Here is a 26161-nt window from a genome sequence, read left to right as displayed (position 1 = left end):
AGGCTGGGCTGAAAGCGACGGTGACTAAAGTGCATTCTGCTCCAGTGCAAGAGTAGAGGACAACTCTCTTCGTTTAGCAGATTCTAATGAGGCCTGTTTCCGTGGTGACTAGATTCTCGGCTGGTGATTTATGGCATCAAATAATCATCACCTCCGAAGCGTCTGGTCCTAGAGTGAAGGACGGCAGCTTGTGATCAAGAACAGCTGTGGGAAACAGGTGTGTGCTTCTCATTACGGCCATAGCAGGATAATGATGACTTTTATTCACAAGCTACATAAGAGTTGTGTATGTGTCTGAATATAAAAGTATAAGAACTTCCTGCTTTGCCCATGTGCGTATTTTATATATGCATGGGTGTGTTGCATTTGCATTTTTTGTTCCTCCCAGATGGATTTGTATGCAAGAGATTTCCATATATTTATCGTCTGTGTTGTATATGAGCATGGATGCATAATGAGAGTTCAATCAACACAGAAATAATTTGTGTGTACACAGCCACCTTCTCCCCAGTATGCACGATTCTGCTTTGCAGGCTTTTCCGCAATAAAAGCACCGAAAACAAAAAAAGCAGTGACGCAAATGGTTTGAGAGCCACATCCCAGTTTACTACAAACTAAAACACACCCTCTTTTTTTTTTTTTTTTTCTACAGGGGATTAAAGCCTTCTTATCATGTCTTTTACTCTGCCTTCTACGAGGCACAAGGAGAGGAAAAAATGGAAAATAAGATGGAGAGGGAGGGTGGGCGGAAAAAGGGGGGAGAGGAGAGAAAGAAAAGACAGGAAGAGAAAGGAATGCAAGTCTGAAGCCTCACCTCTAAGCAGAATTTTTGCTTAAGAACTTAAGCTTCACAACAAACAAAGATACCAGACCAGAGCTCTAACTAATCGTGACAGCTTATTCACCGTGACTCAGTCTACAATTGGGAACCCACCAATAGCTGCTTTCCCAGGCATTTACTGCTGCCTCCACCCTCTCCTAACACACTGCGGGCTTACAAGCATAGTCGCAAATGCAAACATGCATCCGCAGATACACACAGATACTGACAGAATCCCATTTTAAAATATCCCACTAAAATGAATGCAATCCTCTGCAGCCACAGTGCTCAAATGTAGTCATTCTTGGAAAAACATGCATATACATGCTCAAATACAAGCCTGTACAGTGACTTTGTGCCTGCAAGAACACGCTAAGTCTGGCATATTGCTACCATCTATGACATTTGAGTGAATTCACAAAATCCACAGAGTGAATAAATGGCCAAATGCAGGTTTACACAGGTTTAACACTGATGCGCAACTACACAAACTGATATTTTTTAAACAAATTATCCACTTGCATTTATATTTAACAGACAACCAGTGGATGCAAATGTACAGAAGGCATACATTAACATCATTATATAATTCTAGCTCATTCACAGCCAACGAAAAGCCAAACAAACCTACAGGTGGCTGCTATGAATGGAGGAAACAGAGAAAATAGTACAAATGAATATCTTAAAAATCTGTTTGACACACGCGGCAGCTTATGGGAGCTGATCTGTCCAGTTTCTCAACACATGTTCCACACAAGGAAGTAATGTTATAGAGCCTAGAGGCATACAGATGGCTGGTCTACTTTTAAAGCAGGACCTGTCAGCGTGATCAAAACTGTACAAGATTTCAAAGGATATTCTAGTTGTCTGTGAACAGATGAGTAAAAATGTTTTGATTTTACTATTTTTCACTCAGAAAATTACCCGGTTCCTCAACATTACGCAGCTGTGTTCAATCTCCACGCTTTAAACAGACCGGAATAGAAGTACAGAAAGTACAACGCGTGTAAATAATGTAATTGCCTGTCATTTGCATTTAATTATGTAGTGTATTATTTGAGAAAAAGCAGAGAATAAGGAGAACTAAGGCAGAAAAAGCAATTGGGCCAAATGAAAATAAACGTTTGAAGGAGTTTTTGGATGAATTAATTTCTGAGAACAGGTATCCAAAATGTCAAAACAAACCAGCTTAGGTCCCAAAGCATGTAAAACCACTCATATTGTGTCTACACTAATTAGACAGCCAAACTAAAATTATTTTTTGACTTATTGCTTAATTATCAGACAGCAAGGTGTGAAGGAGTATTGTAGCCCTGCTGTTTCATCAAAACCATATGTTAGGGTTCCATTTTTTTTGTTTTTATTTATAAGCACAAATAACATCATACATCACAGAAAATTACAGCATGCTACACTGAACACTGAATAAGATGGGCCAATATGTCTACATAAATACTGCTGTGCAACCTGAAAGGCATCGCTAGTCAGGATATACCCAATTACAAACTGTTAACAGACTGCAGCGGTAACACTGTATGTTCCTCACTGACATTTTGCTGATGACACAGGAATTATGAGTCTAATTTGGAAGGAAAAAGATAAGGATGGGAGGAAGGTTATGATTTCAAGCTGATAAGATTTAATGATGTTGTTTAATTGCTGTACATCTGTTTTATGGCTTTCCTTCACGAACAAACTGAATAAAATGGGGAAAATGGCTATCTGAATCCTTGGGGCATGGCTCAGCACAGTGGCATCTTTGAGAATTATGTAATTAGGAGGAGATTCATTTTAGCAGATGACCCAGTACATCCTTGAAACAGTAAATACAATCTGATAAAGGCATTCTACATAGCAGAGTCTTATCTTAATCATATGAACTTGTTGTCAAATAGTATGCATGGTTCATTGCATTTGAATGTGTTGTTTTGTGTTGGTTACTGCCATCCATCAACTGGCAATCTGTGCTAAGAAATATTTTACTCTTAGAGGACAATGAAGCTTCAACATCATCATTGTTATCATTAAATTAGCCTCACAGCTTGCCCCATCTCCATGAATAATGTACGTTTCCTCTCCGCATGCGACAACAGCATGTAAATGTCATGATTATACAGTATAGGTCCTTTGAAAATACAAATTAAGGTTATCTATAATGATATTCTCTTTTACATAATCCCTAAATTACATTGCCTTCAGATTTTATAGCACCCATTTCAGAGATTAGAATGTCCAAAATAGACATTGCTGATGTTTGGGGGTTTTTTGCATTATAAATATCTAAAATAAGTATTTTTCAGTTCATCTGAACTGAAATTCAAAATTGGAGTAAAAAAGAAAAAAACAGGGATGTAACAGAGTTTGTGCATCTCCTACATGACACTACATGACTTGAAATAAAATGCCTTTTTGCTGCATCATACCCAAACACACCAGTCAGCAACTAAGAAAATGGGCTGTGCGGGTAAAGTTGCTGATGTGTGCTTAAAAGAACCACCTGATTTATGGGGGATCTTCTATTACTTGCTGTGTCAGCCTTTACTGTAGATAAATAGGAATCTTTATGTTGTATATAGCTGTACCTGTGATAGAACAGTTTATGCCACTTTGCATAATATCTGTATTTCTGAATTTTTTTCTTCTATGCTGAGACTTGATCATTGGTCTCCCATACACTAAATGTAGCATAATGGATCTTATATCACCAGTTGCATCATGTAACACCATGTAAAAAAAAAAAAAAAGTCTTTACAGAAAGATCAGACATATTGTCCTTAAGCTGTCTGGTCTATCACAGAGCAACCAAGGAATGGGTAGATGTGAGAGTACATTAAATGCTGCTGCGGAATTATATGATGCAAGCAGAAAAATAGCACACACAGACTAGACAGCCATTCTGATTTGAGTTTAGCAATATGTCAGATATTGTTAAAGAGAAAAGCAAAAGGCAAGAAAAGGAAGATATCTACTGAGAGAAGACCGATTGCTTCAAGTAGGAGAGGGAGAATTATGGAGAGGTTGATGGTCCATTAATCTATTCATCTGAACCCAGTTGAGCTTCACCCTACCAACTTTTCAAGGATAATTACAAGATTTAGATGAGCTACAGTATCTAAGCTCCATCTGCAAGCCTAAAGCTGGCAACACTCATATGGGACGCTTGTGTAACGTGTGGCAGCAAAACCAGAAGTTCTAGCTGTAGATGAAGGGTTGAACAGAGTGAAAAACAACAGCCTCAATTTGAGGTTAAGTCATCACTGAAACCAACTAGTGCAAAACATCTATTATAAGCAGTGTGGGGAGTAACACATTCAATAGGGCTTGCGTTCCAACACACGTTTTCCCCATAATTTAATTGGTCAAATGAAAAAAAAAAAGAAAAAAGCAAGACCATGAGACCGTAGGGAATAAAAATGCACTGGCTGCATGGGCGTATGTTCATTACTAATAGGGATGCACCAATCCAACTTTTTCAGTTCTGATGCTGATACTGATGCTGGGACCTTGTGTATCAGTCGATACCCGATACTGATCCGATACAATTGTTGAGTTAGAGCGGGGGGTGGTGGTGTGGGGGGGTAGGGGGGGTTCCGAGTGACATCATTGTGTGTGCGAGTGCGTTAGCGACTACTGTTGGACATCATAACAGTATAAATCCCATCTCCCCTCACCCCTGGTTGCAAATTTGTTTTCAGGGGGTGGCAGGTGGACAATGATAAGGTGAGGAGGGGAGTTCATTTTCATTTTTTCACAGTTTTATCTACAGAGTTTACTTTTAGAATTACGTTGGGCATGCATGACGTAGCCATTGTCGCAAAAATTTAAAGGGGAAGGATCAGTCTTACGGATCAGTTAGCTTTACCGAGCCCCGATCCAGCTAAAATGTTGATATCAGTGCGGATATCTGATCCTAATATCGGATCAGTGCAACCTCAACAAGTAATCTGTAATGTATTACAGTTTGGAAGTAACTTGCACAACACTGATTATAAGTCATGCAGCACCACTATTCCTGTCAAGCTTGCAGTCCATAAACTCCCCAATTTGGTATATCCTCCATACTCATAACTCTAAAGAAGTAGTCAATCACATATGCAGCACAGAACAAATGCCTCAGACTTTGAAGCTCTGGCTGCCAGCCCATCTGCTAAGTGTATATGATGTTCACTGACAAAGGAAATTCCCTGTGAGGTGCCACTTACACTTCAATTTATAGCCACACATCTGATTTCATTACTGCTAAATGTCAAAGATAAGCTTAAATGTAATCTTAAAGGAGTGAGATCAAACAGGAGATGTCAGCCCTCAACAGTCAAATGGTTTCTGGTTGTATTTCATTATGACTGGAACAAGTCAGCACAGATTTGCTTTACATTCAACAGCAGCCCTGCACCACCTTCAGTAACATGCAGAGAAATTCTGCAGTGAGGATGGAATTTAAATATGTGGTATATCTTTAGGAGAGTGGAAGAAAAATGTCAAGAGCTGTCTTAACAGGACAGGACAGACCATCGAGGAGGTACAGTAGTGAGAAAAAACTGGAACCTTTCCAAAAACACAGATTACAATTCCCAGGATGCACGTCCTATGCTTCATCCAGCGGAAACAAAGTCTAAACAAAGGAGTCAATGCAGAATGACGCACAAGACACCGATCCCACTTTGATTTCTTTACTCTTCTTATTTTTTCATCCTCATCTACCTCCTCCTCTCTGGCTTCTGAGATAAGCTTTCTGTCGAATAGCAATTTTAAAAGAAGATTAAGCACTTCTAGCGCTCAAATCAATTTTACCCCCTACTGCAACAAGAAGACAAGTGCAAATGCACACACACTAGTATCCACATGCACATACACACACACACACATCAGCAGACATCTCATAGCACAGAGACAACGTGGCACAGAGCTCCTTAATCAAACACACCCCAGATGTAATTAAGAAAAACTGTGGCATGATAGCCATTATTTCCTTAGTCAAATATCAAGGTACATTAGCTTCTAAAATTAGCTTCTTATTTCAAGCATGTTATCAATATTAGAACATGCTGGAGTCTGGCACTACGGCCGAATGGTGCAAGTCGCCCAAAATCTAGAATTTAAGCCTAGTCACTGGGGAGTCCTGTAATTGCTGGGGATTTGACGACACAAGCTACCGGCAGACACACAACAGAGCCCAGAAAAGTCCAAGTGAGCAGAACACTGAGGTAAATACTGTATATAGATATAGAGAGGATTAGATTATGTTGACGAGACATTTAATCAAACCTCACGGCCAAGAGTGAAGGCACAGCGACACACAGAAAAGGTCACCTCTCCACAAGTGGTGAGAACGCCAATGGGGGCTTGAACACATAGCACAGCCATACACTGGCGGCTCCACAAGTTCATATACAGGTTAACTGCGTGTTGTCATGGAAACCATTGAGTATGTTTTTAAGGGTCCACAGGATAGACACACCTTTTCTGGGAAATCAATGAACAAAGCGCACGGGACTATGTCTTCTAACAGCATCTTGAAATGTAGGGCTAGTGTCGATGTGTTTGTGTGTTCTCTATAATGCTAGAGACCCCAAGGCAAGCCACCCGGTCGCTACCATGTAATCTACCTATGGTGGCTATAAAATGTCATGAAATGTAGGTCTAAGGTTCTCAGACCGGGTCATTCAGAGTGCGCAATGCATGAATCATTCTCCCCTCACCTCTCTATAAACCTTTGGTATCACCATCTCTGCTACAGACTGCAGTATTGTACAGTCAGTTTCACTTTAGCCCGAATAATAGCCAAAATGTAAGAGTAGCCCATTTTTGACAGTTTTAGACATTTGTAGAAAAATACATTTGTACACACTGAAGTATGTTCTTATCAAACTGTCAGTTATACATCTAACTTATATCATATGTTATACAGCTTTATAGGCTTTTGTTGTACTGCAGGGAAAATATGAGGCAGAAAAATGGAATAGAAAACTACAATTCTCAAACATTTATTCATATTCATTATTTATTATTGTTATTCTCATTATTCAAACCAGTAAACTTCTTTTATAAATCATAAAAGTTAAAGGTGCAGGAGCTGAAACCAGAAGAAAATAAGCAATTGTTAATTGCTCTTTCTTAACTTTGTTGGGATGTGATTATTGTTGAAATATATTGTTTTATAAGTTATGCAGACTATCATTTAAATAGTCACTGAGTGTAATATACATCAGTTTTCCTAATCTGTTTTCTGTTGGTTATTTATATTATTAGGACTCTAAACAGATGTTATTATATCATTAAAGAAGCAAAAGTAATGTGTTATGTTGTATAAATGTGAGATGGGGGTGGGATTTAATAAGTTTTCTTCTTCCCACTCCTTTGTGAGCAACACATATTGAATTTGCTTTGTTATTACTAGTGTACATGGCAATTGCTATTTTGTCTTGATCACCTTTATTTATTAATATATTTGCTGTGCCATTAGTTTCTTGTACACAAAAGATGTTAGATTTTTTCTTCTGCTCAAAACAAATAAATGAATGAATGAATGTATAACTGAATGAATGGAAATACACCACCAAACCTTACTCCTGCAGCTCTCTCCTATCAGTTCAATTCAAATGATTAAATACCTATACAGACGACCTGACGTCACTTCATGCCACTTTTCTAAGCTTCGTGTCGAGATACAGAGTAGAGCATTAGAGTTGTGACTTGGTTGCATCTGACAGAATCTGATAAGCGATTGGTAATTATGCTTATCAGTCACATATTTAAGCATTCTGTCTGTGATTAGGCAAAAATCAGGGCGCAAGATTATCTATAGCCAGAAAAAAAACTGGCAAGGAGCAGATGAAGAAGCCTCATGTCCTCTCAGACCTTGAATTACAATTTGCTGAAAGGTAATTATGGAAGTTTTGCCCAATGACAGTACTATCAGGCACTGCTGCTGTAATTTCTTCTAAGAGGACAAAAGAGTCCCCAAACGATGCTACTGAATTGCAATGTTTTACACCTTTAAACTAAAAAGACAGTTGAATGCAATAACACAGTGGTTCTCAGTTTTTTTACAGTGGAGTACCCCCTGAAATATACTTTTTTAGCCAAGTACCCCAACTCTCGCTTCAGCATTTTGATTGGAAAAAATTTGGCAAAATTTGTTCCTGTGCCAAATTTGTCTGTTTATATTTTTAAAAGTTTGTAAACAAAAACATATATTTACCTCTAATATATATAAAAAAAACCACATCTTTTAAAGTAAATTTAGTGTGAAAAATATAAACTGTTTCATTGATAAGAAAATAAATGTGTCATTAATGAATAAATGAACCTTTCATCAACAAAAAATAATTACTTAGCTACTCAAATAAACTTATTTTGAACTAGAAGCACTCGGAGAGCGCAGACCTCCGCCAAGGCTGATCATTGGCCCCCCCCCCCCGTGGGCCCCCCCACCCCCGATCACCACTAAAATTTAATCATTTCTTCCTTATCCCATTTCCAACAAAGCCTGAAAATTTCATCCAAATCTGTCCATAACTTTTTGAGTTATGTTGCACACTAACGGACAGACAAACAAACAAACAAACAAACAAACAAACAAACAGACAAACAAACAAACCCTGGCAAAAAACATAACCTCCTTGGCTGAGGTAATAATATAAAATAGAAATGTTCTTAAAATGTTACCAAAGCTTAAACAAGATGATTGACAATAAAACTATTATATGAATGTATTTATTGTGTTTCATATTTCAGCATTAATCCTCATTATTTATTTTGTATTCAGTACATGATGACTTACTTAATGTATTTTTCCCAATAAAATTTCAAATACCCCCTGGGCTTCTTCCCCTGGGTCTACGTGTACTCTGCTTTGGGAATGCCTGCAATAACATAATCTAAAATACCCTCCAGAGTTGGTACATGGGAACATCATCACTTATCCAATGCCAAACACAGTGTGTGTAAAGACACTACTCGCTCAGAGCAAAGATAAGAAAAGCTGGTGGCAAAAGATTGATGCCAAGTGGACAAGAAAGCAAAGAAAGACAACTGTTTCAGTCAGAGTGAACAAAGTCGAGTCCTGGGGCACACATTTTTGAAGTTTACCTTTTGAAGCCAAACTAAAGACTAAAAACGTTGGTGCTCGTGAGCTGCAGGATACAGCTAGAAACAATGGTTTGCTCAGAACAGCACAAACTGTACTCAAACATTGAAAAGCGTAACAGGCTTAGTCTGGATTCCTTTGAAAATGTGGAGAGCAGTTTAATGATGAAGACAAACCCACCTGCTGACTTTGCGCTGCACTGTTATTCACACCAGCTAAATCTTACATTATTGCAATTGTGCTCTGCCATGGCGAGCACCTGGAAGGTAGTATTTACAGATCTAACTGCCTTTGCCACAGCCCTCATGGGGTCTACAAAATGAGGTGCTGCCTTTACAGCGGAAATACAAAGCCATTTTCCAAAGAGCATAAAACCAGAATTGTTGGTGCGGTTTCAGAAAGCTGTACTGCTTTGGTACATGAACCAACACATGCAGCCAAGAACAGATAACACCACCATGAGTGCAGTTGTGCACTTTCCAAATGCATATTTCAATACTCATTTGTTGGATACAGCCAAAGCTTGTATTACTGAATCAGCTCAATCTAGACAGATATAGCTGATAGCATTTTTGTCAAGAACTTAATAAATCATTTCCTCTGTCAGAGCTAAAAAAAAAAAAAAAAAAAGAAAAATAGCTTGATCATATTTGGAGCTTCAGCTGTAAATAACATCTAATATCTACATTATGAGACTACAACAGCTCACCACACTAGTTATTGTTATTCTACTGACCATTGTAAGAGCTATAATCTATAATTAGCTTGTTATTCACCCATGTATTTTCCACCTACACTGAGATAATGAGACCCTGTCAGAATCACACTGGACATAAAGAGTATAGACATATATTGCTATTTATACGAACATCAGTCTATACAGCTTACTATGACATACTGTGAACTGTGGTATGTTCAGGTATCTATGTTTGTAAGTACTGTGGGGGAAGTGCGATGTAACTGTTTTCCTGTGAGTTTCCTGTTTCCCTGTTTACACGGTGTGTGGGCATTACTGCAGTGCATGTTGCCAAGCTACTGAGCCTTTTGGGATTGAAGAGCTGACATTGTTCAGTTCAGTTTGCTGACAAAAAAAAAAAATCACTAGGTAATGGGAGATGTCAAAAAGCAACAATTCAAGTCATGTTTTAGAAGTAAAATATGGATTCATTCGTTTTTTAAGAAGAAAAAAAAAGGACGCAACCACACTACTGCATTACATGACTGAACCTGAAGTGGAGAAACCAATTTAGATTTCAGTGAAGACATCTATTGTGGAATTTTAAAACACACGGTTATTATTGATTTCAGGGAGGACAGACCCATGTGTCGATACATCCCAGTGGATTATTGCTCAGACATACCTCCTCTCCTCTAGCCATACCCTATCTTTTTTCTCTCCTGTGTTTTGACAGTTTCTGTCTGGGATCATCCATTTAAAGCCATGAGAGGTGGTCTGTGGCGGTGATCTTTCTTAAGTACCTGCACTAATCCTTCCACTCCAGGTCAATATCCACACACTCCCTGAAAGATACCCAATAGACTGTGTTAAAGCAGCATTAACGTGGCACACATAACTTGGACAGCAGCACGCTCACAAAAATCTATTTTTTGTACAAATAAATACATTTTTAAAAATAGACAAAAGATGCCTGGAAATCCCACGGAAAACATCAATAGAAAAGGAGTTGGTTATTTAGACTGTTTCTCTGATGAGTGTTCACCACAATTAAAAAATACAGAGATAAGATCTCATTTCAGAAAAAAATAAAGTATATTGCAATCAATGGCGAGAGACAAGTCATTTTTAAATTCTGTTTTAATTATGCAATCATTTACACATGTAATTTTTTTTGCTTTAAAACATGATTGTACAAATCTGTCACAGTTGTAAAAATGCTGAAAAATTAGGCTGTGAAAATACAAAACTAGTAGTAAAAGTGATTTCATTGCACCTTTTTCTCTATGACTTGTTCAGTTACAGATGTCTCTGGAGCTTCAATATGATCAGACCTGTAGGGACTGTCACCTCTTTAATACTTTTTTACCTTGCTTTTTAGGATTTGGTAGTTTTGGTGTTGGTGACATATATCAGGTGTGACAAGAGATGCAGTCCACTGAGTCATTTCACATAAAATTTAATGTTATTTTACAACTGATACCAAAACTGTGACTTTTTGACACATAAAATTATATATTAGCTGAATAGACAAATATCATATGTGTAGTTGAAACAGGATACAAATTAATTCTTTTTGGCCAATGACCATCATTCATATTTTTCAACAGTTAAAAGGGGGAGAACTTCACCTCTATGACACTATGATGATATCGTAAATTTCAATGAATATCTATCCTATTCTCTTGGGTGTAATTTCTAAGAAACAACAGTCTAGTGCAGCCACAAAAATTAATAAAACAGTGTTTTAGTTATCAACTACTGAAATAATTGTAAACTATATTGACAACCGATTCATCAGTTTGAGTAATAAAAGGGTTAATCTTCCTACATTTAAATTTGAATATTTTCTAGTTTACATCATTATCTTATAACAATGTTTTTTTGGGGGGCTGTGACACAAAAAAAGAACAATGAATCAACTAAATAACAAGTGGTGCCAGGCAAAACAAACCCCGCCCCTCACATGTATTGTAGCTTATTTTGGCATCGATCCAGCTGATGTCATCATGTCTGTGTGTGCTGATGTCAGCATATCAATTCCATCTATATATGTGCCAAGTTTGAAGTCAATTGAAACAAAATTGATGTTTTTATAGACATTTGAAATTTTGCCCATTATACGTAAATGGAAGGAGAAAAAAGATTTTAAAAATTCATAAAAATTTGGAACTTTGATCTACTTTTCCCAAAATGTAATGACATCTATGCTGGGTCACTGGTAATCTATAAACCCAATTTGGTGTGAATTCAACCAATAGTTTTGCTGCTACAGACATGTGAAATTTCACCCATTATAAGTAAATGGGGGAAAAAAAGATTTTAAAAATTCATAAAAACTTTGAACTTTGACCTACTGTTCCCAAAATGTAATCACAACTATTCTGGGTCACTGGCAATCTATAAGCCCAATTAGGTATGAATTCAACCAAGAGTTTTGCTGCTAGAATGTTAATGATTAAAGAAACAAACAAACTGAACCAAAAACAATCCCCCTTGCCTCCCCTTTGGGGTGCAGGGTAATAACAGTTTAAGATAGCATAAATCATGGGGCACTGCAGTGATCAGAACATAAAAATAAAGATGTCATGTTAATATTAAAATATATATATAGGAGCTGCGAACTGGTACGCAAAATAAGAATATGTGCCAATATTGCAGTGCACTATGGAGCTAGGACTAACTAATATACGATTGCCAAATGCTCTCTGTGCCCGTCCGTCACAGTTGTTACGCATTCCTCTGAAAACAAATCCACTGTACAACCCCAATAATTCGTGCTGATTGGCAGCCTCACAGCAATGTTTACCATTCGCCCGGACCCTTGTTGTCGACACAAGCATTCCCTGCTCCGTGACAACTTAGCGTTTACATTCATTTCTCCAAACCATCTGCTCACTCACAGATAAACCTGCCACTCGAGCATCTGGTCTATGATATGCAGTTGGAGAAATATACACAAGCGCACTATATCAGGCTATAAAATAACCCTAACAGTTGGACAAATGACTTCAGTTTAATAATCACAAAAACAATGTTAAAATGTGACTCCAATGCATACTACACAACATGTGCAACCTATTTTGATGTTAGATTAGTCTTACAGCATGATGAGTATGATTGAAATAGACCAGCTTAAAACAGACTTGCATAAATGGGTAAAATTTCTTAGCCTCTAACATCACACATACAGTATGAGCATCACATTGATCTTCTGAATGCTAAAAAAAATCATCGCAAAGACAAACCACAACAACACACATGCACACACACGGCTGCATAGAACAACACACACTGGGAGTTTTCTTCCTCCTGAGAACCATGAGAAAACTAGGTGCAGACCAATTACCTCATACTCAGAGCACGCTGTTCATTTTTCGTCTTTCATTACCGCATACAGCGGCACTGAATCAATGCAATCAAAGGAGACAGCCCCAGTGGTCAGACAGACAACAGAGGACTGGTAATTAGGTCCTGACACAAACAAGACAACACACGCTAGTACAGACACACAGGTACATGCAAACATATTAATGTGCATACAAATCCATGTGTGCACATACTATAATGCGCACACACACAAAGGCACAGATGAATCCTCCAGATGTATTTGCGCTGTCTATATTTGCACACACATACGCACACAAATGGGAGCACATAAAAGATGAAAACCTACCCTCATAAAGAGCAGGATATTGGAAGCAGCTGTGAAAAATGATCAAGGGATGACATCAATAACTGAATGGCTCTCACAACACAGGAGACAGCTGCATCTTAATTGGACAGGCAACTCTTTAGAACTGATAGAGGTGGACTCGCTCCACCGAGACCACGTCCAAACAGAGTAAAAGCAAGGTGTACTGAAGATGTTATGTAAGTCCTAAAAAGGGAAGACAAACAAATAGAACCCTGCGACCAATAACAGGATTTATTTTCAGTTTCAGTCGCCTGTTGACCCATGTTGCATCTTCTCGATTTAACTATTTTTCACTCCAGTCTATAAAAGAAGTATCCAGGTTCCAACTAAATTGTAAAGTCAGAGATGCATGCAAGTCTTTTGTCTTGTCTGATGCCCATTCTTTTACCATTTACTGCAGAGACAACATGATGCAGACTGACGTGTTATTAAACCTTGCTCATCCCGGGTTTATACCTTCCTGTAGGTGCAACAAAGCCTTGAAAAATAGAAATGCAGATGCAAAGGCAACTGTGTAAGTAGTACTCAAAGGCAAACAATAGCACAGCAAGGATGAAAGAGATGTGCAGAGGAGGATGTAGAGAAAAGGCGAAACATTCTCACGACTTTTTGAGGAAGGACAGACATATTATGAAAGAGTATTTCTGCCAGGCATTGTTATGTCTAGTAGACATGCTTCTTATTCTTATCTTTGCAGCATCACATTTGAGATGAAGAGAAAAAAAATTTAATAAATGATTGATTTTTACAAGTTTATATGAGGGCTAGAGTTGCAAATAAAATAATTTCATTAATGTGCATAACTTGAGGTGTTCAAGTGAATCACTGCAAAAACTTACCACACAAGGCTGCTTTACTTGAGTGTTTGGTGGAAATGTTCCACACTAATAAGATGCAATTAGCATTCCATGAATAAAATATAAATATAATGTATACAGACTGAATTATTCTGAGCGTTACTTTTTATTCTCCAATATGCATTAAACACGGATGCACAACAGCAGAGTGATAAATAATGTTTATGGTGATAAAAAAAAAAAGCTAATTATGTAGAAGAGTCGTGAGGCTCTTATGTTTTTTATGTATTAATAAACCTTAAAGTAATGGTGTCTGAGTGTAAAAAAACATGCAATAAACCTTTAAAGAGTCATACATTCAATACTTCTTTAATGAGTTGAGCCTTCTAACTATAATCAGTCATGACCAATGGTTTTAGCACAGTCCTGCGTCTTTAATGGATCTCACCTCTGGCTAATAAGACTCTCAGAGAATATTATAATGAAAGCTTCGAGCCTCATCCAACTGTCAGTTTGAGCAGAGCAAATGTTCTTTTTTTTTTTTTTTCATCTCTGCGATTATGAGAACCTTCGCCACAGTTAAAAAAAAAAGAAGCCATGAAAATATAAAAAGTACCTCTCCACCTCTACAGCGAATGCATCAGATACCACAAAGGAGTGCATGGGCATCTGCAGCCCATTATAAAAATATTCATGGCTATTAAAAACTTCCTCTCAGTTTGGTACTCATCTTCTCGACTCTCTCAATCCTCGGGCTATTCTGCTGAGGCTCTGGTGCAGCTGCGTTTATCAGAGCAGCCCCTAATCAGTGACTAAATTTTCCCTTAGCAATCAAGTCAAGTTCTGGTGTTGAAATCAGCAGGAGTAAAACAAAGCTGAAGATGATGAAGGTGCAAAACAGGCTTGGTTAGAGAGGGTGGTAAAATGACATTATCGCCTTTTCAGTGAAAAATGATACTAGATAAAACAGTAAAAAGATGTGATAAAGTGAGAGTAGTGCTACTTTTGACACACTCCACATACATTAAATATCCATTCATATCCAAATAAACACATCCAGGAAAGGTGAATGAAATTACAACATCAAATAGCATATTTGAGCTAACACTGGCACAATCTTTCAGTCGTTTTGTTGAATCAAGAAGATATCAACATATCAAAAGAGCTTTGATAAAACCCTGCAGCTGTGGCCTCTTCAACCCATATTAATTCTGGTCACCATCTCATTAAATCTAGTAGATCAGTAACCAGTGCGAACACACACTAATACATCTAAACCTGTTTGATGCAAATGATTTCCAACAATATCACTCGGATCAACACGGTTCAGAAAAATGACAATCCTACTTAGGCTGGGTGGTATCACAAATTTTAACAGGTGAAAAAAACACATCTTGCAGCAGATCTGGAGGCAGCATCCGCGTCCCTGCTGGTTTTCTTAAAGGTTACAGATTTTGACATGTTGGAAATGTGAGTCTGACTACATGTGGCATTCACTGAGCTTGACAATCACTATGTTAAAAAAAAAACACAAGAGGAAGAGCAGGAGGAAGAGAGTTGAAAACACTTGGACATACTCAGATGCACGTACATTTACAGCACTTCAGAAATCTTCAAGTATGGATTACTTCTCTTAATTGATCATATTCCAAGCAGCTAAGCATGTATGCACGATACATGAGACCATAATGTCTGATATTGACATTCATTTTAACCTGTGACATTGCCCCCCAGGAAGGAAAAATATGTGATATAGGCTACTGTCTGCTATATAAAACAGAATATAAAAGCATATCCAGTACTCAAGTGTAGTTCCACTGTATTAGAGGTCTGATATTGTGTAAAGTCTGACTGATTGGCCTAATTATTCATAATTTAACGTACCATTAAGTAATATAAACCTTTAATTGACTCTCAAAGGCCCAGAGCTGTGTTTCAGACCTCTACTTCTCCTTTATTTATTCGGTTTTTCTACATTTTTCTATCAGTTCATATCAGTTGTCTTTGATATAGAAGAAAAAAAACATTTCATGTTGTTCTTTTAAAATCCAGGTTTTAGTTTGTTTTGTGTCTAAGATTGAATCTTTTTACTGAAATTAAAACTAAAAATAATGTTTTTGCTGTGAATACTGAAGAAAGTCACTGTTTTCAGCTTCCATGAGATTTTTTTCTCATATATCTAATCTTTACTGAACAAGATAAGACTCTTTATTTTAATACTGTTGTAGGCATTTTTCAGAGTATTTTTACTGATCATGTACATGTGTGCAAAATGAATTATACACTGTTGTCCATAAAGCTGCAATAATGCAGTTTTCAATAGAGCTGCACAATATATCGTTTGAGCACTGTCATCGCAATGTTTGTGTGCGCAATAGTCACATCTCATTTCATCCTGGGTACCTGACACACACTGCAAACAATGATCCACCAATCACAATCGTTCTTAATCAGTTCGCCCCTGCACATGGAATGAGTCGTTGGTAACAACATTGAAAAATGAGCAACGAACAAGAGAAAATCACCGAAAACTAAGACTTGGTGCCAAAAAGAAAAGCAATGTCAGTTATCTGAAATTATTTCCGCTACAAAAAGGATGATATTGGCATACGTGTTCTGTGTCGACAGTGCCTTCCACCTGTTGCCACAACGAGAGATAACACAACCAATTTGTTTGACCATTGACGTCGGCACCACCCAGATATTAAATTCTCCTCAGTATATAGTCATATCACAATATATATTGTAGGTTTAAAAAAAATTGCAACGTCAGTTTTTTTCTCATATCATGCAGCCTTAGTTTTCAGACACATTCCTCTTTTAATTCCTATACACATCAGTAATCAGCTTTGACAAAGTGCAATGATTACATATCGATTACATACATATCTATGATAATAAATCACATTGTCAGAATCATTTAATGAGAAGAGGTGACAATATTTTATTAAAACGTTATCAGTTTTTGATTAAAAGATCAAAAAAGCAGTTAAAATACATTTAATTAATACAAAGCAGAGATAATACACACACATATGACTGGAAGTTCAGTTATTTTACAGCGATACATATAGTCCAGTCTTGGTTTATTTGGGTCTAAATTCAGTTTGCTGTACAGATCCTCCAAGCTACTGAAGTATTGAGAGTTTTACTCTTTGTTGAATAGTTGTTACTGAATGGAAACAGAAACTCAACCTACACTACAGTGGAGATGTTTACACACTGGAAATTCAGATGCTAAAATAAAATAGCTGAGGAGTGAATATAATGTTATACCGTAAATGGGAGGTGGGTTTGAGCACAGACTTTATCTTTAAAATAAAAAAGCCTTTAATAAATAAAAATAATTAGATCTGATTTTTATGTTTAGAAGCCATCTGTGACTGAAAACTCATTTTTATGGTAATGTTTGACTGATCTGCATTCATTGCAGATCAGCCAGTGGCCACTACACAAACTCAGAAGAGCATCAGGGGTTCTATTTATAACAGAGCGCTGTGGTACTGATGTATTAATAATATTCAGATTAATTCACTTTTCTTCTATAACTCCATATTAGGGGGAATGATTCAAGTACAGCAGTATTTCCAGAGGGCCTCTATTTTTCTTAAAGTTTAAGGAATGCGAAACAGTTCCAACATATGTGAGCCCGAAAACTCTTCCCTCATCCTCCTCTTCTTTACTCACTTTCTCCTATTCTCAGTCTCTTGCAGCCACACGGTTATATAATCCAAGTTTTCTTATTCATCTCAGCAACTGACTTGGCCACTTGCTCAGAATACAAAGTCAAAGCTGAGTCATATTCCCAGTTTCTGTCTAATCTCGCAAAGACTGACTTCAGTAGACGCATATGCAGGGTGTACGTATCAATCAGTGTATTTCTGTAATGTTTGCAAAATGGTGGGCATGTAATTTCATTGATTTGTCCAAGTCTACCTTTGTCTACAAATGGAACGTCTGTATCATGTGGTCAATAATATGTCATGCAGCACAGTTAGCACAGTAGCAGCATCATTGCTCATATATATGCAAATCACAAGCCTTCTATTCTCCTGGGTGGAGAGCAATATTTGGACGGATAAAAACCTAGAGAATCCTCTGCACAGTAATCAATCAACCAATCAGTCTATCAGTGTACATCTATCACATCCAGTAAAGACAAGCGGCAAAGTCTAGCTTTTAAGAAAAACTAAAGCAGCCTATGTGACATTCTCTGATTAATGATTAAACAAAATACAACAAAACAATGAAATATTTTAGTTTTACTGCTGTTGACTGCTGTTACAGTACTACCCATCCATCATAACATTAAAACTTCCCCGGAACAAACTGCATTTCCAGCTGAGGCAGAATATGGATTATGCTATAAAACCGAATCAATTATTCAAATTAATTCATACTATTAGTAGTAACTGTTGAGCTTTGACCACCAGTTAGCGTAATCATGTCCCTCAAAGAGAGAAATAGCAAAGAGGAATGAGATTAAAATCAAGAAAGACATGGAGAGAGACAGATAATAACACTTAGATGTAAGAGAGGCATGCACTACCAATACAATGTTTAGCCAAACATCTTTTATTTCCTTCGCTCACACTCTCCTGCCCTGCTTCCTTCCCTTTACTTCACCTATCCTACATTTATCCACACATCAATCATTAATCATCCATCCAGCTATCCATCAATCCATCATTCATCTACCCCGCACCATCGAGTCATCTCCACCAAAACTCAGCCAATGACTGTATGCCAGCATCAGCACCACTGTTCGAAGCCACCTGTCCTCCCCTCACTGAAATCCCATTCTCCTGTTACATAAAGAGATGCTTGCACTGTTGCAATGCAGCATCAGACACTGTTGTGCAACAGCATTAAAAATACCTCTGGGTCAGTGAGGAGGAAAGTTGAACAAGAGTTATTCGGATAAAACGAATGAAAAAGTTGAGTGTACATGTGTTTATATCACTTGAAGATAAGAGTACTTCATTCCACCTTTGCTCTGTACTCTATGTGCTGTACCCTTACTGAGAGCACTCTCAACTTTATAAGAGAATCATGTCTTATAGCATGTAGAGGCATTTATTCAATATTAGCTGTCTGACAGTCTGTCACTGCACTGCTATGATACAGTCCCTCTTTAAAGCACTTGAGCTCATGCTATATAATATCCCATGGTAAAAACATGTAATCCTGTTAGAGAAGGTCAGGCACTCCAGCATTGAGAGACAGTGACTTGTACTCAACACACCAGTGGTCAACCAATAGTGGATTTATAAAGGGTGATACAGTAATGATAGTTTGGGACTGACCACCAATTTTTCACCATCGTTCAAAAAAAGCCTTAACATCCTTTGACTTTAGCCTCAGAACCAGATGCAGCTGCCTAGGAGCAAATGTTCATTTGTTCTGGCAGATCAGTCTGGCACCGATCCCAGTCAAACTGATCCCCTCTGAGCCTAGATAGGGAAGAGCCAATCACTGCCATTTATCTGATTTAGGGTGGGTCCGCTGTGGTTTCATACAATGATGTGCTGGTAGTTGTGACTGCTTCCTGTGAAGCACTGGCTTTTGTATGTGTCTGTTGCTCTCATTGGTTGAAGGGGTGGGCGATAAAATGATAACAATATATATAGCAAAATAACATTTCCTCAATAGAAGTATGAGACATGCTTGATATAATTTCAATAGAATTCATTCGTCCACGTTGTGACAAACGTAAGAACAGCTAATCAAAATTAAGTAGCACCGCATCGAACCAATCATGCTAGAGCCATAGAGCACAGGTGTAAGAGCAGCCACAGCTCACATGCTAATGTTTGGGCTGCAGCGACTGTTCCCTCAGGGAAAAATTGGACCGAGAATTCGAGTGACTCGGTTACTGAAAAGTAGGGGTGTAACGGTTTGTACCGAACGGTTTCAGTTCGGGGCCTTCAATACAATACGAAGGTGTACCGATCGAATACATGTAGCCTATGTGAAGAATGCAAACACTCGCCTTTCCACACGAACCTTTTTGGAATGAAGATTTTATTTATTTGGAGTTGACCAACAAATTTAATGGTCTGTTTGTGTTCTCTTTTAAAACTTGAAAGCTTTTGCCTGCTGCTCAGACTTTTAGTTTAGTTTTAAATATATGTACCTGTATTATTTATCTGAAACAGGTGTATAATGTTTTTCAGCACATCTGTCATGTTCCTTCTGATGTCTTCACTTCAAACTTATGAGTCATGGAAAATTTAAGCTTGACAAAAATAGTGATTTGATTTATATCGTGATACATATCAATATCATCCGATATGAAAAAAATATTACGATATGATTTTTTTCCATATCACCCAGCCCTAACTGGTTGCAGGTTTGTCCAATTGCATCCAGAACCATTTTGGTGTAAGACTTGAGAGGGTCCCAGACTAATTATCTTATGAAAATTAATCTGGCAATGCCTGGTTAAGAAACTAGATGTTTGTTAAATATCTGAACAGGTAGAAAAAAAATACACAAGCTATTATATAAAAGTCAGTAACTTCAGATAAGAGGCCTAAAATTTCCCATCAGCCACTATTAAAGTTCAGTTGTGCTAATGCAGATAGTTTGTAAAATATCCCATTGGCATATTGACTAATTAACTACTATTATCTTTGGCTGCTAAGCTTAAGAAACATGTTGCATGTGATTAAACACCACAACTATCAGCTTTCACATTCAGGTAACAATTCCTCCCAGTGCTGAGCCTTAAATCTGTTGTCAACACACCCAGTTTTTGCAGATTCCCCTCTCTAATTCCACCCAGAAGCCACACTAATGCTGCTGCTGCTGTTGGAGGTAATGGTGCAGCTTAGGCTGTAATAATACTGCCAACAATTGAATAAGAACCACAACAGTCAACTTAAAATCCTCTCAGCCAAAATAAGTCCTGCTCAAATATTCACAGCTTTTAAAATTCTATTAAACAACTGTAACTATATGTAAATTATGAGCCCAAAATCTAACTCTGTAAACAGTCAGATCCAATAAAATACCCCAAAGTACCTTCTTTATGTCTTACAAATCATTACGGTTAATCGGAGCACTTCAGAGCAGAGACGCAGATCAGCACTGGGAATGTGTTTTGCAAGGCACTGAGTAATTGTAAAATAATTTGTGCGTTGTTTTTCACAGTGTCATGCCCGTAAGAACAGTGAAGTAGTACATCAGTCCAATCGGTCCATGGAGAAGGATTGTCTTGTTAATGAAGTGTGGAGTGGAGCTACTGAGGGCTGTGTATGCCACCAGATTTACAGCGCAGTGGCCCTGTGATTCCCTGCAGCTGTTAAAGAATGAGAGGTGATTGGAGTAAATTACACTGCAGTTGTCAACCCCCCGACTACTTACAGCCATGATGGTGCATCTCTCTCTCACACAAACAAATTGACTTTTGTCCATTCCCTTGCTCACACATGTACACACAGACACAGCCATTTTTCTCCTAACCACCCACACTCCCTTTATTTCCGTCTGATATCCTGTCCAGTCCGGTCCAGTTGTTGACAGTTCTTCAAATGTCAACAGCCGACACAAGTACAAGACCAACATGTTATACAGAAATTAAGTGGTCATTGTTTTCATTCCAGTCACCGTCTTTTCCTGTTTTTGCTCTCTCATGCTCTCCGATGCAAAAGGTTAGCTGCATCATCCTGTGCGTCATTCAGACCATATAGACAGATGAAAGCAAATACATTCCTTTTTCTCCATCTCCTGTACAGCACAGAGATGTTTTCTTTAGTAAATGCACGTCAAGGCCAAACAGCATCACACATTCACTGGGAAAAATTAGGTAAAAAACAAAAAAAAAAAGGTGTTTAATTTTGGACTTACACAGCATAGACAAGGCCGTTATTAAGCTAATGATTTACCACAGTGACACAAAACATGCATAACCTGCTACCATACAACACTGACAGTCCACCTTTATCTGCCCATTTAATCATACATCTACATTTATGATGAAAAAAATTCTCAAAATACCAAAATATAGCAAAATAAAAACAAACTGTAACATAACATTTGAAGCATCCTCCACCTTGCCCCTACATGACAGCATTATCGCAGTCATTTTGTCATCAGATTCTACAATTTTTTAACTATATTTTGTTTATTGTGTACACTAAATATTATAAGTGCTTCCAAATGTCAAATTCATCTTTGGAGTTTAGATTGTTGGTCACAAACGCTGCACAGACAGTTTATTAAATGACTACGTTATTCATGACAGTCAGCATTAGTTGATTTTTAACAAAACATCCCCTAAATAAAACTATTCATCATTTAATCATTAGTTGTTTGTATCTTCAGAGCATTTGACTACTTGTTAGCAGTATAAATTACTGTTAATTTTTCATTAATGGTTGCTCTACATCTAAAAATAGTAAATTAAATCAGTTTGGAAAAATTACTAAAATTTAATATTCAAGCTTGGCACACTGATGACACTCTACATGTAGAGGGTATGTCTTGAGTGTCATCAGTGTATAATTACAGAATTTCCTGAGCAGCATTTCCTCCAAAGCTTAGTATTTCTTTAAAAAAAAAAAAAATTCTACCCAGTCTATTTCCTGATCTATCATGAATCATGCCACCATTTGGCCTTTTTACCCTTGCTTATTTAATCAGTTGCAGATTTTTAACAAGTGCAAAAATCTTGTTCACTTGTTCTACTATCATTACGACAAGGAGCGGCATCATTACCAAACAGGGAAAATCCATTCCACAAATGAAAGTGTGTCTTCTTAATATGGAACTGTGAGCGTTGTGCTTAAAGCAGCACAAGGGAGAAGAGTGGTGGTGTGTAAAATGAGGTAATCTGAATTAAGAACCGCACACAAGCCTTCATGTTGGAGTACACAAATGGGGACGCATCAGTTTTGCATGGAGATAATTAATTCATGTAATTTAAATTATACAGAGACATAGGAAGCCACATGTCTCTGAAATAGCGAAAATCTATAGGAGCCATGAGCCGCTGTATATCGCCGCATGTTAGTGTCATCATTTATATGCAATAGTTGTAATGGGATGGAATAATGGAGGAGAAAGGAGAGAGATTAAGAAGACGTATCAGAAAGAAGAGATGAGAAAATGAACCTCCAGAAAAGAATGTGAAGCAGCAATAATAAAAAACAAAATGAGGTAAAGAATGCCTTCAGATAGAAAGAAATGGGAAAATGAAAAAAAAAGACCTGGCAAGCAGCAGGTAGGAAAAAAAATATGTGACTGCAAAAATGTGAATTATGGAATTACATCATCAGCGTGATCCAGATGCCTGCAGAGAGGTGAGTGATGAAAGAGATTTGGAGTAGAAGAAGTGGGGCATAAGTGAATGGGACAGAAAGGGGAGTAAAGGATAATCACTGAGAGGGGGAAAGAATAAGACAAAATGTAGGTGATGGGAATCCTCAGTAGTGAGGGACGGGGGGTGGAGGGTAGAGAAATTGGTTAAAGAGCAAAAAACAAATGAAGCGGGGGGTGGAGGCATGAGGTGCAGGGAGGAGAGCGAATGGGGAATACAGAATGGGGGGGGGGGGTAGAGATGAAGAGAAGGGAATGGGTGAGGCGTGGGCGAGCACAACACAGACTGATAGACAGCCAGGAATAGAAGACTAATTAATAGTCAAAAACTGCAGGCAGGCAGGTGTGAAGAGAAAACCACAGCAGGAGGGAAGAAAAATAGTGATGGATGGCTTCCGCTAGATACCTAACAAGACAGACGGCTCTATATCTCCTCAGATACTGCACTGCATTTTACACAGCAGAGAGAGCAGAGGAAGGTGAAGAGACAGACAGATGGGGAATGAGCAGGACTCTGAAACGGAGACACACAGGAGGGACAGGTGGTGAGATGGAGATGGACATTAGGCCGGACAGAGATAACTGAGACCAAGAGGGAAATTAACCAAGGTTTCCTAGGAGATTCAGAAGGAATAGTGGCTGACATGTCTCCAGGAGGGGAAAGTGTTAAACTGCAAACAAAGTTTAATTACTCAAGCAGCTTATCGCACCAACGCCTCTCTTCATGCAGCGTTCAACAAACATGGTCCCGACCTTGAAACTTTGCCGCAGGTATGGGTTAGACCACATGTTGTATGACAAAATGCAAATACAGAGATGGCCGTAATGTGCCTGCCTAATCACCACACAACACATAAACCATTAACCGTCTAATCTCTCTTTTTGTCCAAGTCTCACCATGTGTGTGCGACAGTGAAGCGCCTCTGTTTGTGGATGTTGTTGTTCAGCAGCATGCGGCGAAGAAGCCGTGGTGAGTTGCGGGGAGAAAGACGGGGGGAGATGGAGGACGGGGACCGCCGGTGTCCCCGTGGTCTCTCCGGCTGCAGCAAGTTCTCCCGCAGGATCTTCACCAGGTCTTCATTCAAGCCGGAGTGTTTGGGCATGGGGGGCACTGCCAGGGTGTCCTGGTGGGTCACCCCCATGCCTGCCTGCTGGGCCATGCCTGCCCCGGCTTCAGCACCACCAGCACCGGTCAACCAAGTGAACAGAAAAGGCAGACAAAATGTATAAAATAGAAAACACTACACACTCTTCTGTGTCCAGCAGAGTCCTCAAAATGCTGTAGTCTTTAAAAAAAACCCACATTCAAAAATCATCTATATGCTAAATGGAAGAAAGCTTGGCTGGTAATTCCTCACACCAGCAGCTCCCTCTGTGAAAGAGCAAAGGATATAAAAGAAAAGAAATATCCCTCCTCTCTCTCTCTCTCCCTTTCTGTCTTTTAAAGAGCCAGCAGATGAACAGGAGCACTGAGGCTGCTGCCTTTGTCTGCTCTGCAACACTGGATGTCTGCTGTAAAAGTGCAAGGGAGAAGATGAGGGGGGTGGGGGGTAGAAGGAGGACAGAGGGAGGGTGGGCTGAGAGGAAAAAAAAAAAATAGAGAATTCCGTATATTCCAGCCTTTTTTATCCAGGCCTGCAGGCAAACTTAACACAGTCCACTTACAATGAGCCCAGCAAGACTTTAGCTGAACTAATTCCATCCATTCGAGCCCAAAGCCACCGTTCTCTATCTTGTAAAAAACCAACGAGGAACCTGTGGTGGTTCACCAATAAATTGCCCCAGCCTAGTAAGATTCTATCCAGCAAAGCTTAGCTGAGTTTTCTTCCATCCAATCTATCCTTCCTTCTTCCCCCTCCACAGAGAGACTGACTGCTGACTGCAGCCAGTTTATAAGCTACTGATCCTTTAGAGCTGAGCAGAGCGTGTGTGAGAGAGGGAGTGTATGAATTTGTATGTGTGTGTGTGCGTGTGCGTGCATGTGTGTACACAATAGAGGGTAGAAAAACAAGGAGGTATGAAAAGAGAGAGAGATATGGCAAGCTTGAGTAACACTGTGAAAAAATGCTGTATGCATGCATGCATTTCAGAGCTGGGTCACATCTGTAAGGGTGTTTCTTGATGCAGCAGACTGCACTAAAAGCAAACATTAGTTATTGAGTAACCCTCAATCCTGACTCACTTTTAGAGGTCGTCCCTAGAAACAGCAAAGGATGCCTTCTGTTGATCTCAGTGCGCGCATGTGCAAAAATCTGCTTCAGCTTTTACCAAACATTTACGCACATGTAAGAAAACATTTAGCTGTCATCCCACCTTTCATTTCAGCCACTCCCCTTCACCCTATTAGTTTCTCAGATGATGGTAGACATTCTTGTGTATGTGTAAACACTGTCTGCTGAATCTAATATGCTTCCCCCAAACCTATTTCCTTTCCAGCCTAGCAACCAGCAGCTTATCTTAAACACAGAGCATACCCACGTCTAACAAGCTTCAAGTTATTGTGCACTCAACCTCTAAACACCCTTAAAAACACAGCTCTAGGACATCATGTCAACAGTTTTACAGCAAATACACTGATATGGAGCTCCTACAAATGCCCGCAATAAACATACATACAGTAACCACTGCCCACAATGGTCAACAGAAGGACATTAACTTGGTCCAACAGTAACCTTTAAGCAAAACCGATATTAAAGACACTAATAAACCCAGAAATATCCCAATGCAGACGTATCTATAGAGAGAACACAGACATCAGCTA

At 38.6% G+C, this 26161-nt stretch overlaps 1 protein-coding gene across 3 annotated transcripts in view; it reads right to left on the bottom strand.

Annotated features, from left to right (window-relative positions):
• pde4d (phosphodiesterase 4D, cAMP-specific) overlaps positions 1-26161 on the bottom strand; it is a 213213-nt gene that overhangs the window by 93545 nt on the left and 93507 nt on the right. The window contains exon 1 of one of the 3 annotated variants that reach the window (XM_030143586.1): positions 24298-24802. The exons of the other annotated variants lie outside the window; for them this stretch is intronic. Coding sequence (XP_029999446.1) covers positions 24298-24560 — 263 coding nt within the window. The 5' untranslated portion in view covers positions 24561-24802. Of the gene's footprint in view, positions 1-24297; positions 24803-26161 lie in introns of those variants that run through there. 3 annotated transcript variants of the gene reach the window in all.

Source organism: Sphaeramia orbicularis, chromosome 9, assembly GCF_902148855.1.
Source record: "Sphaeramia orbicularis chromosome 9, fSphaOr1.1, whole genome shotgun sequence".
In the NCBI taxonomy this organism is placed as follows: Eukaryota; Metazoa; Chordata; class Actinopteri; order Kurtiformes; family Apogonidae; genus Sphaeramia; species Sphaeramia orbicularis.
Note: the sequence above shows the minus strand (reverse complement) of the source record. Positions and strands in the feature narration are given on the sequence as shown.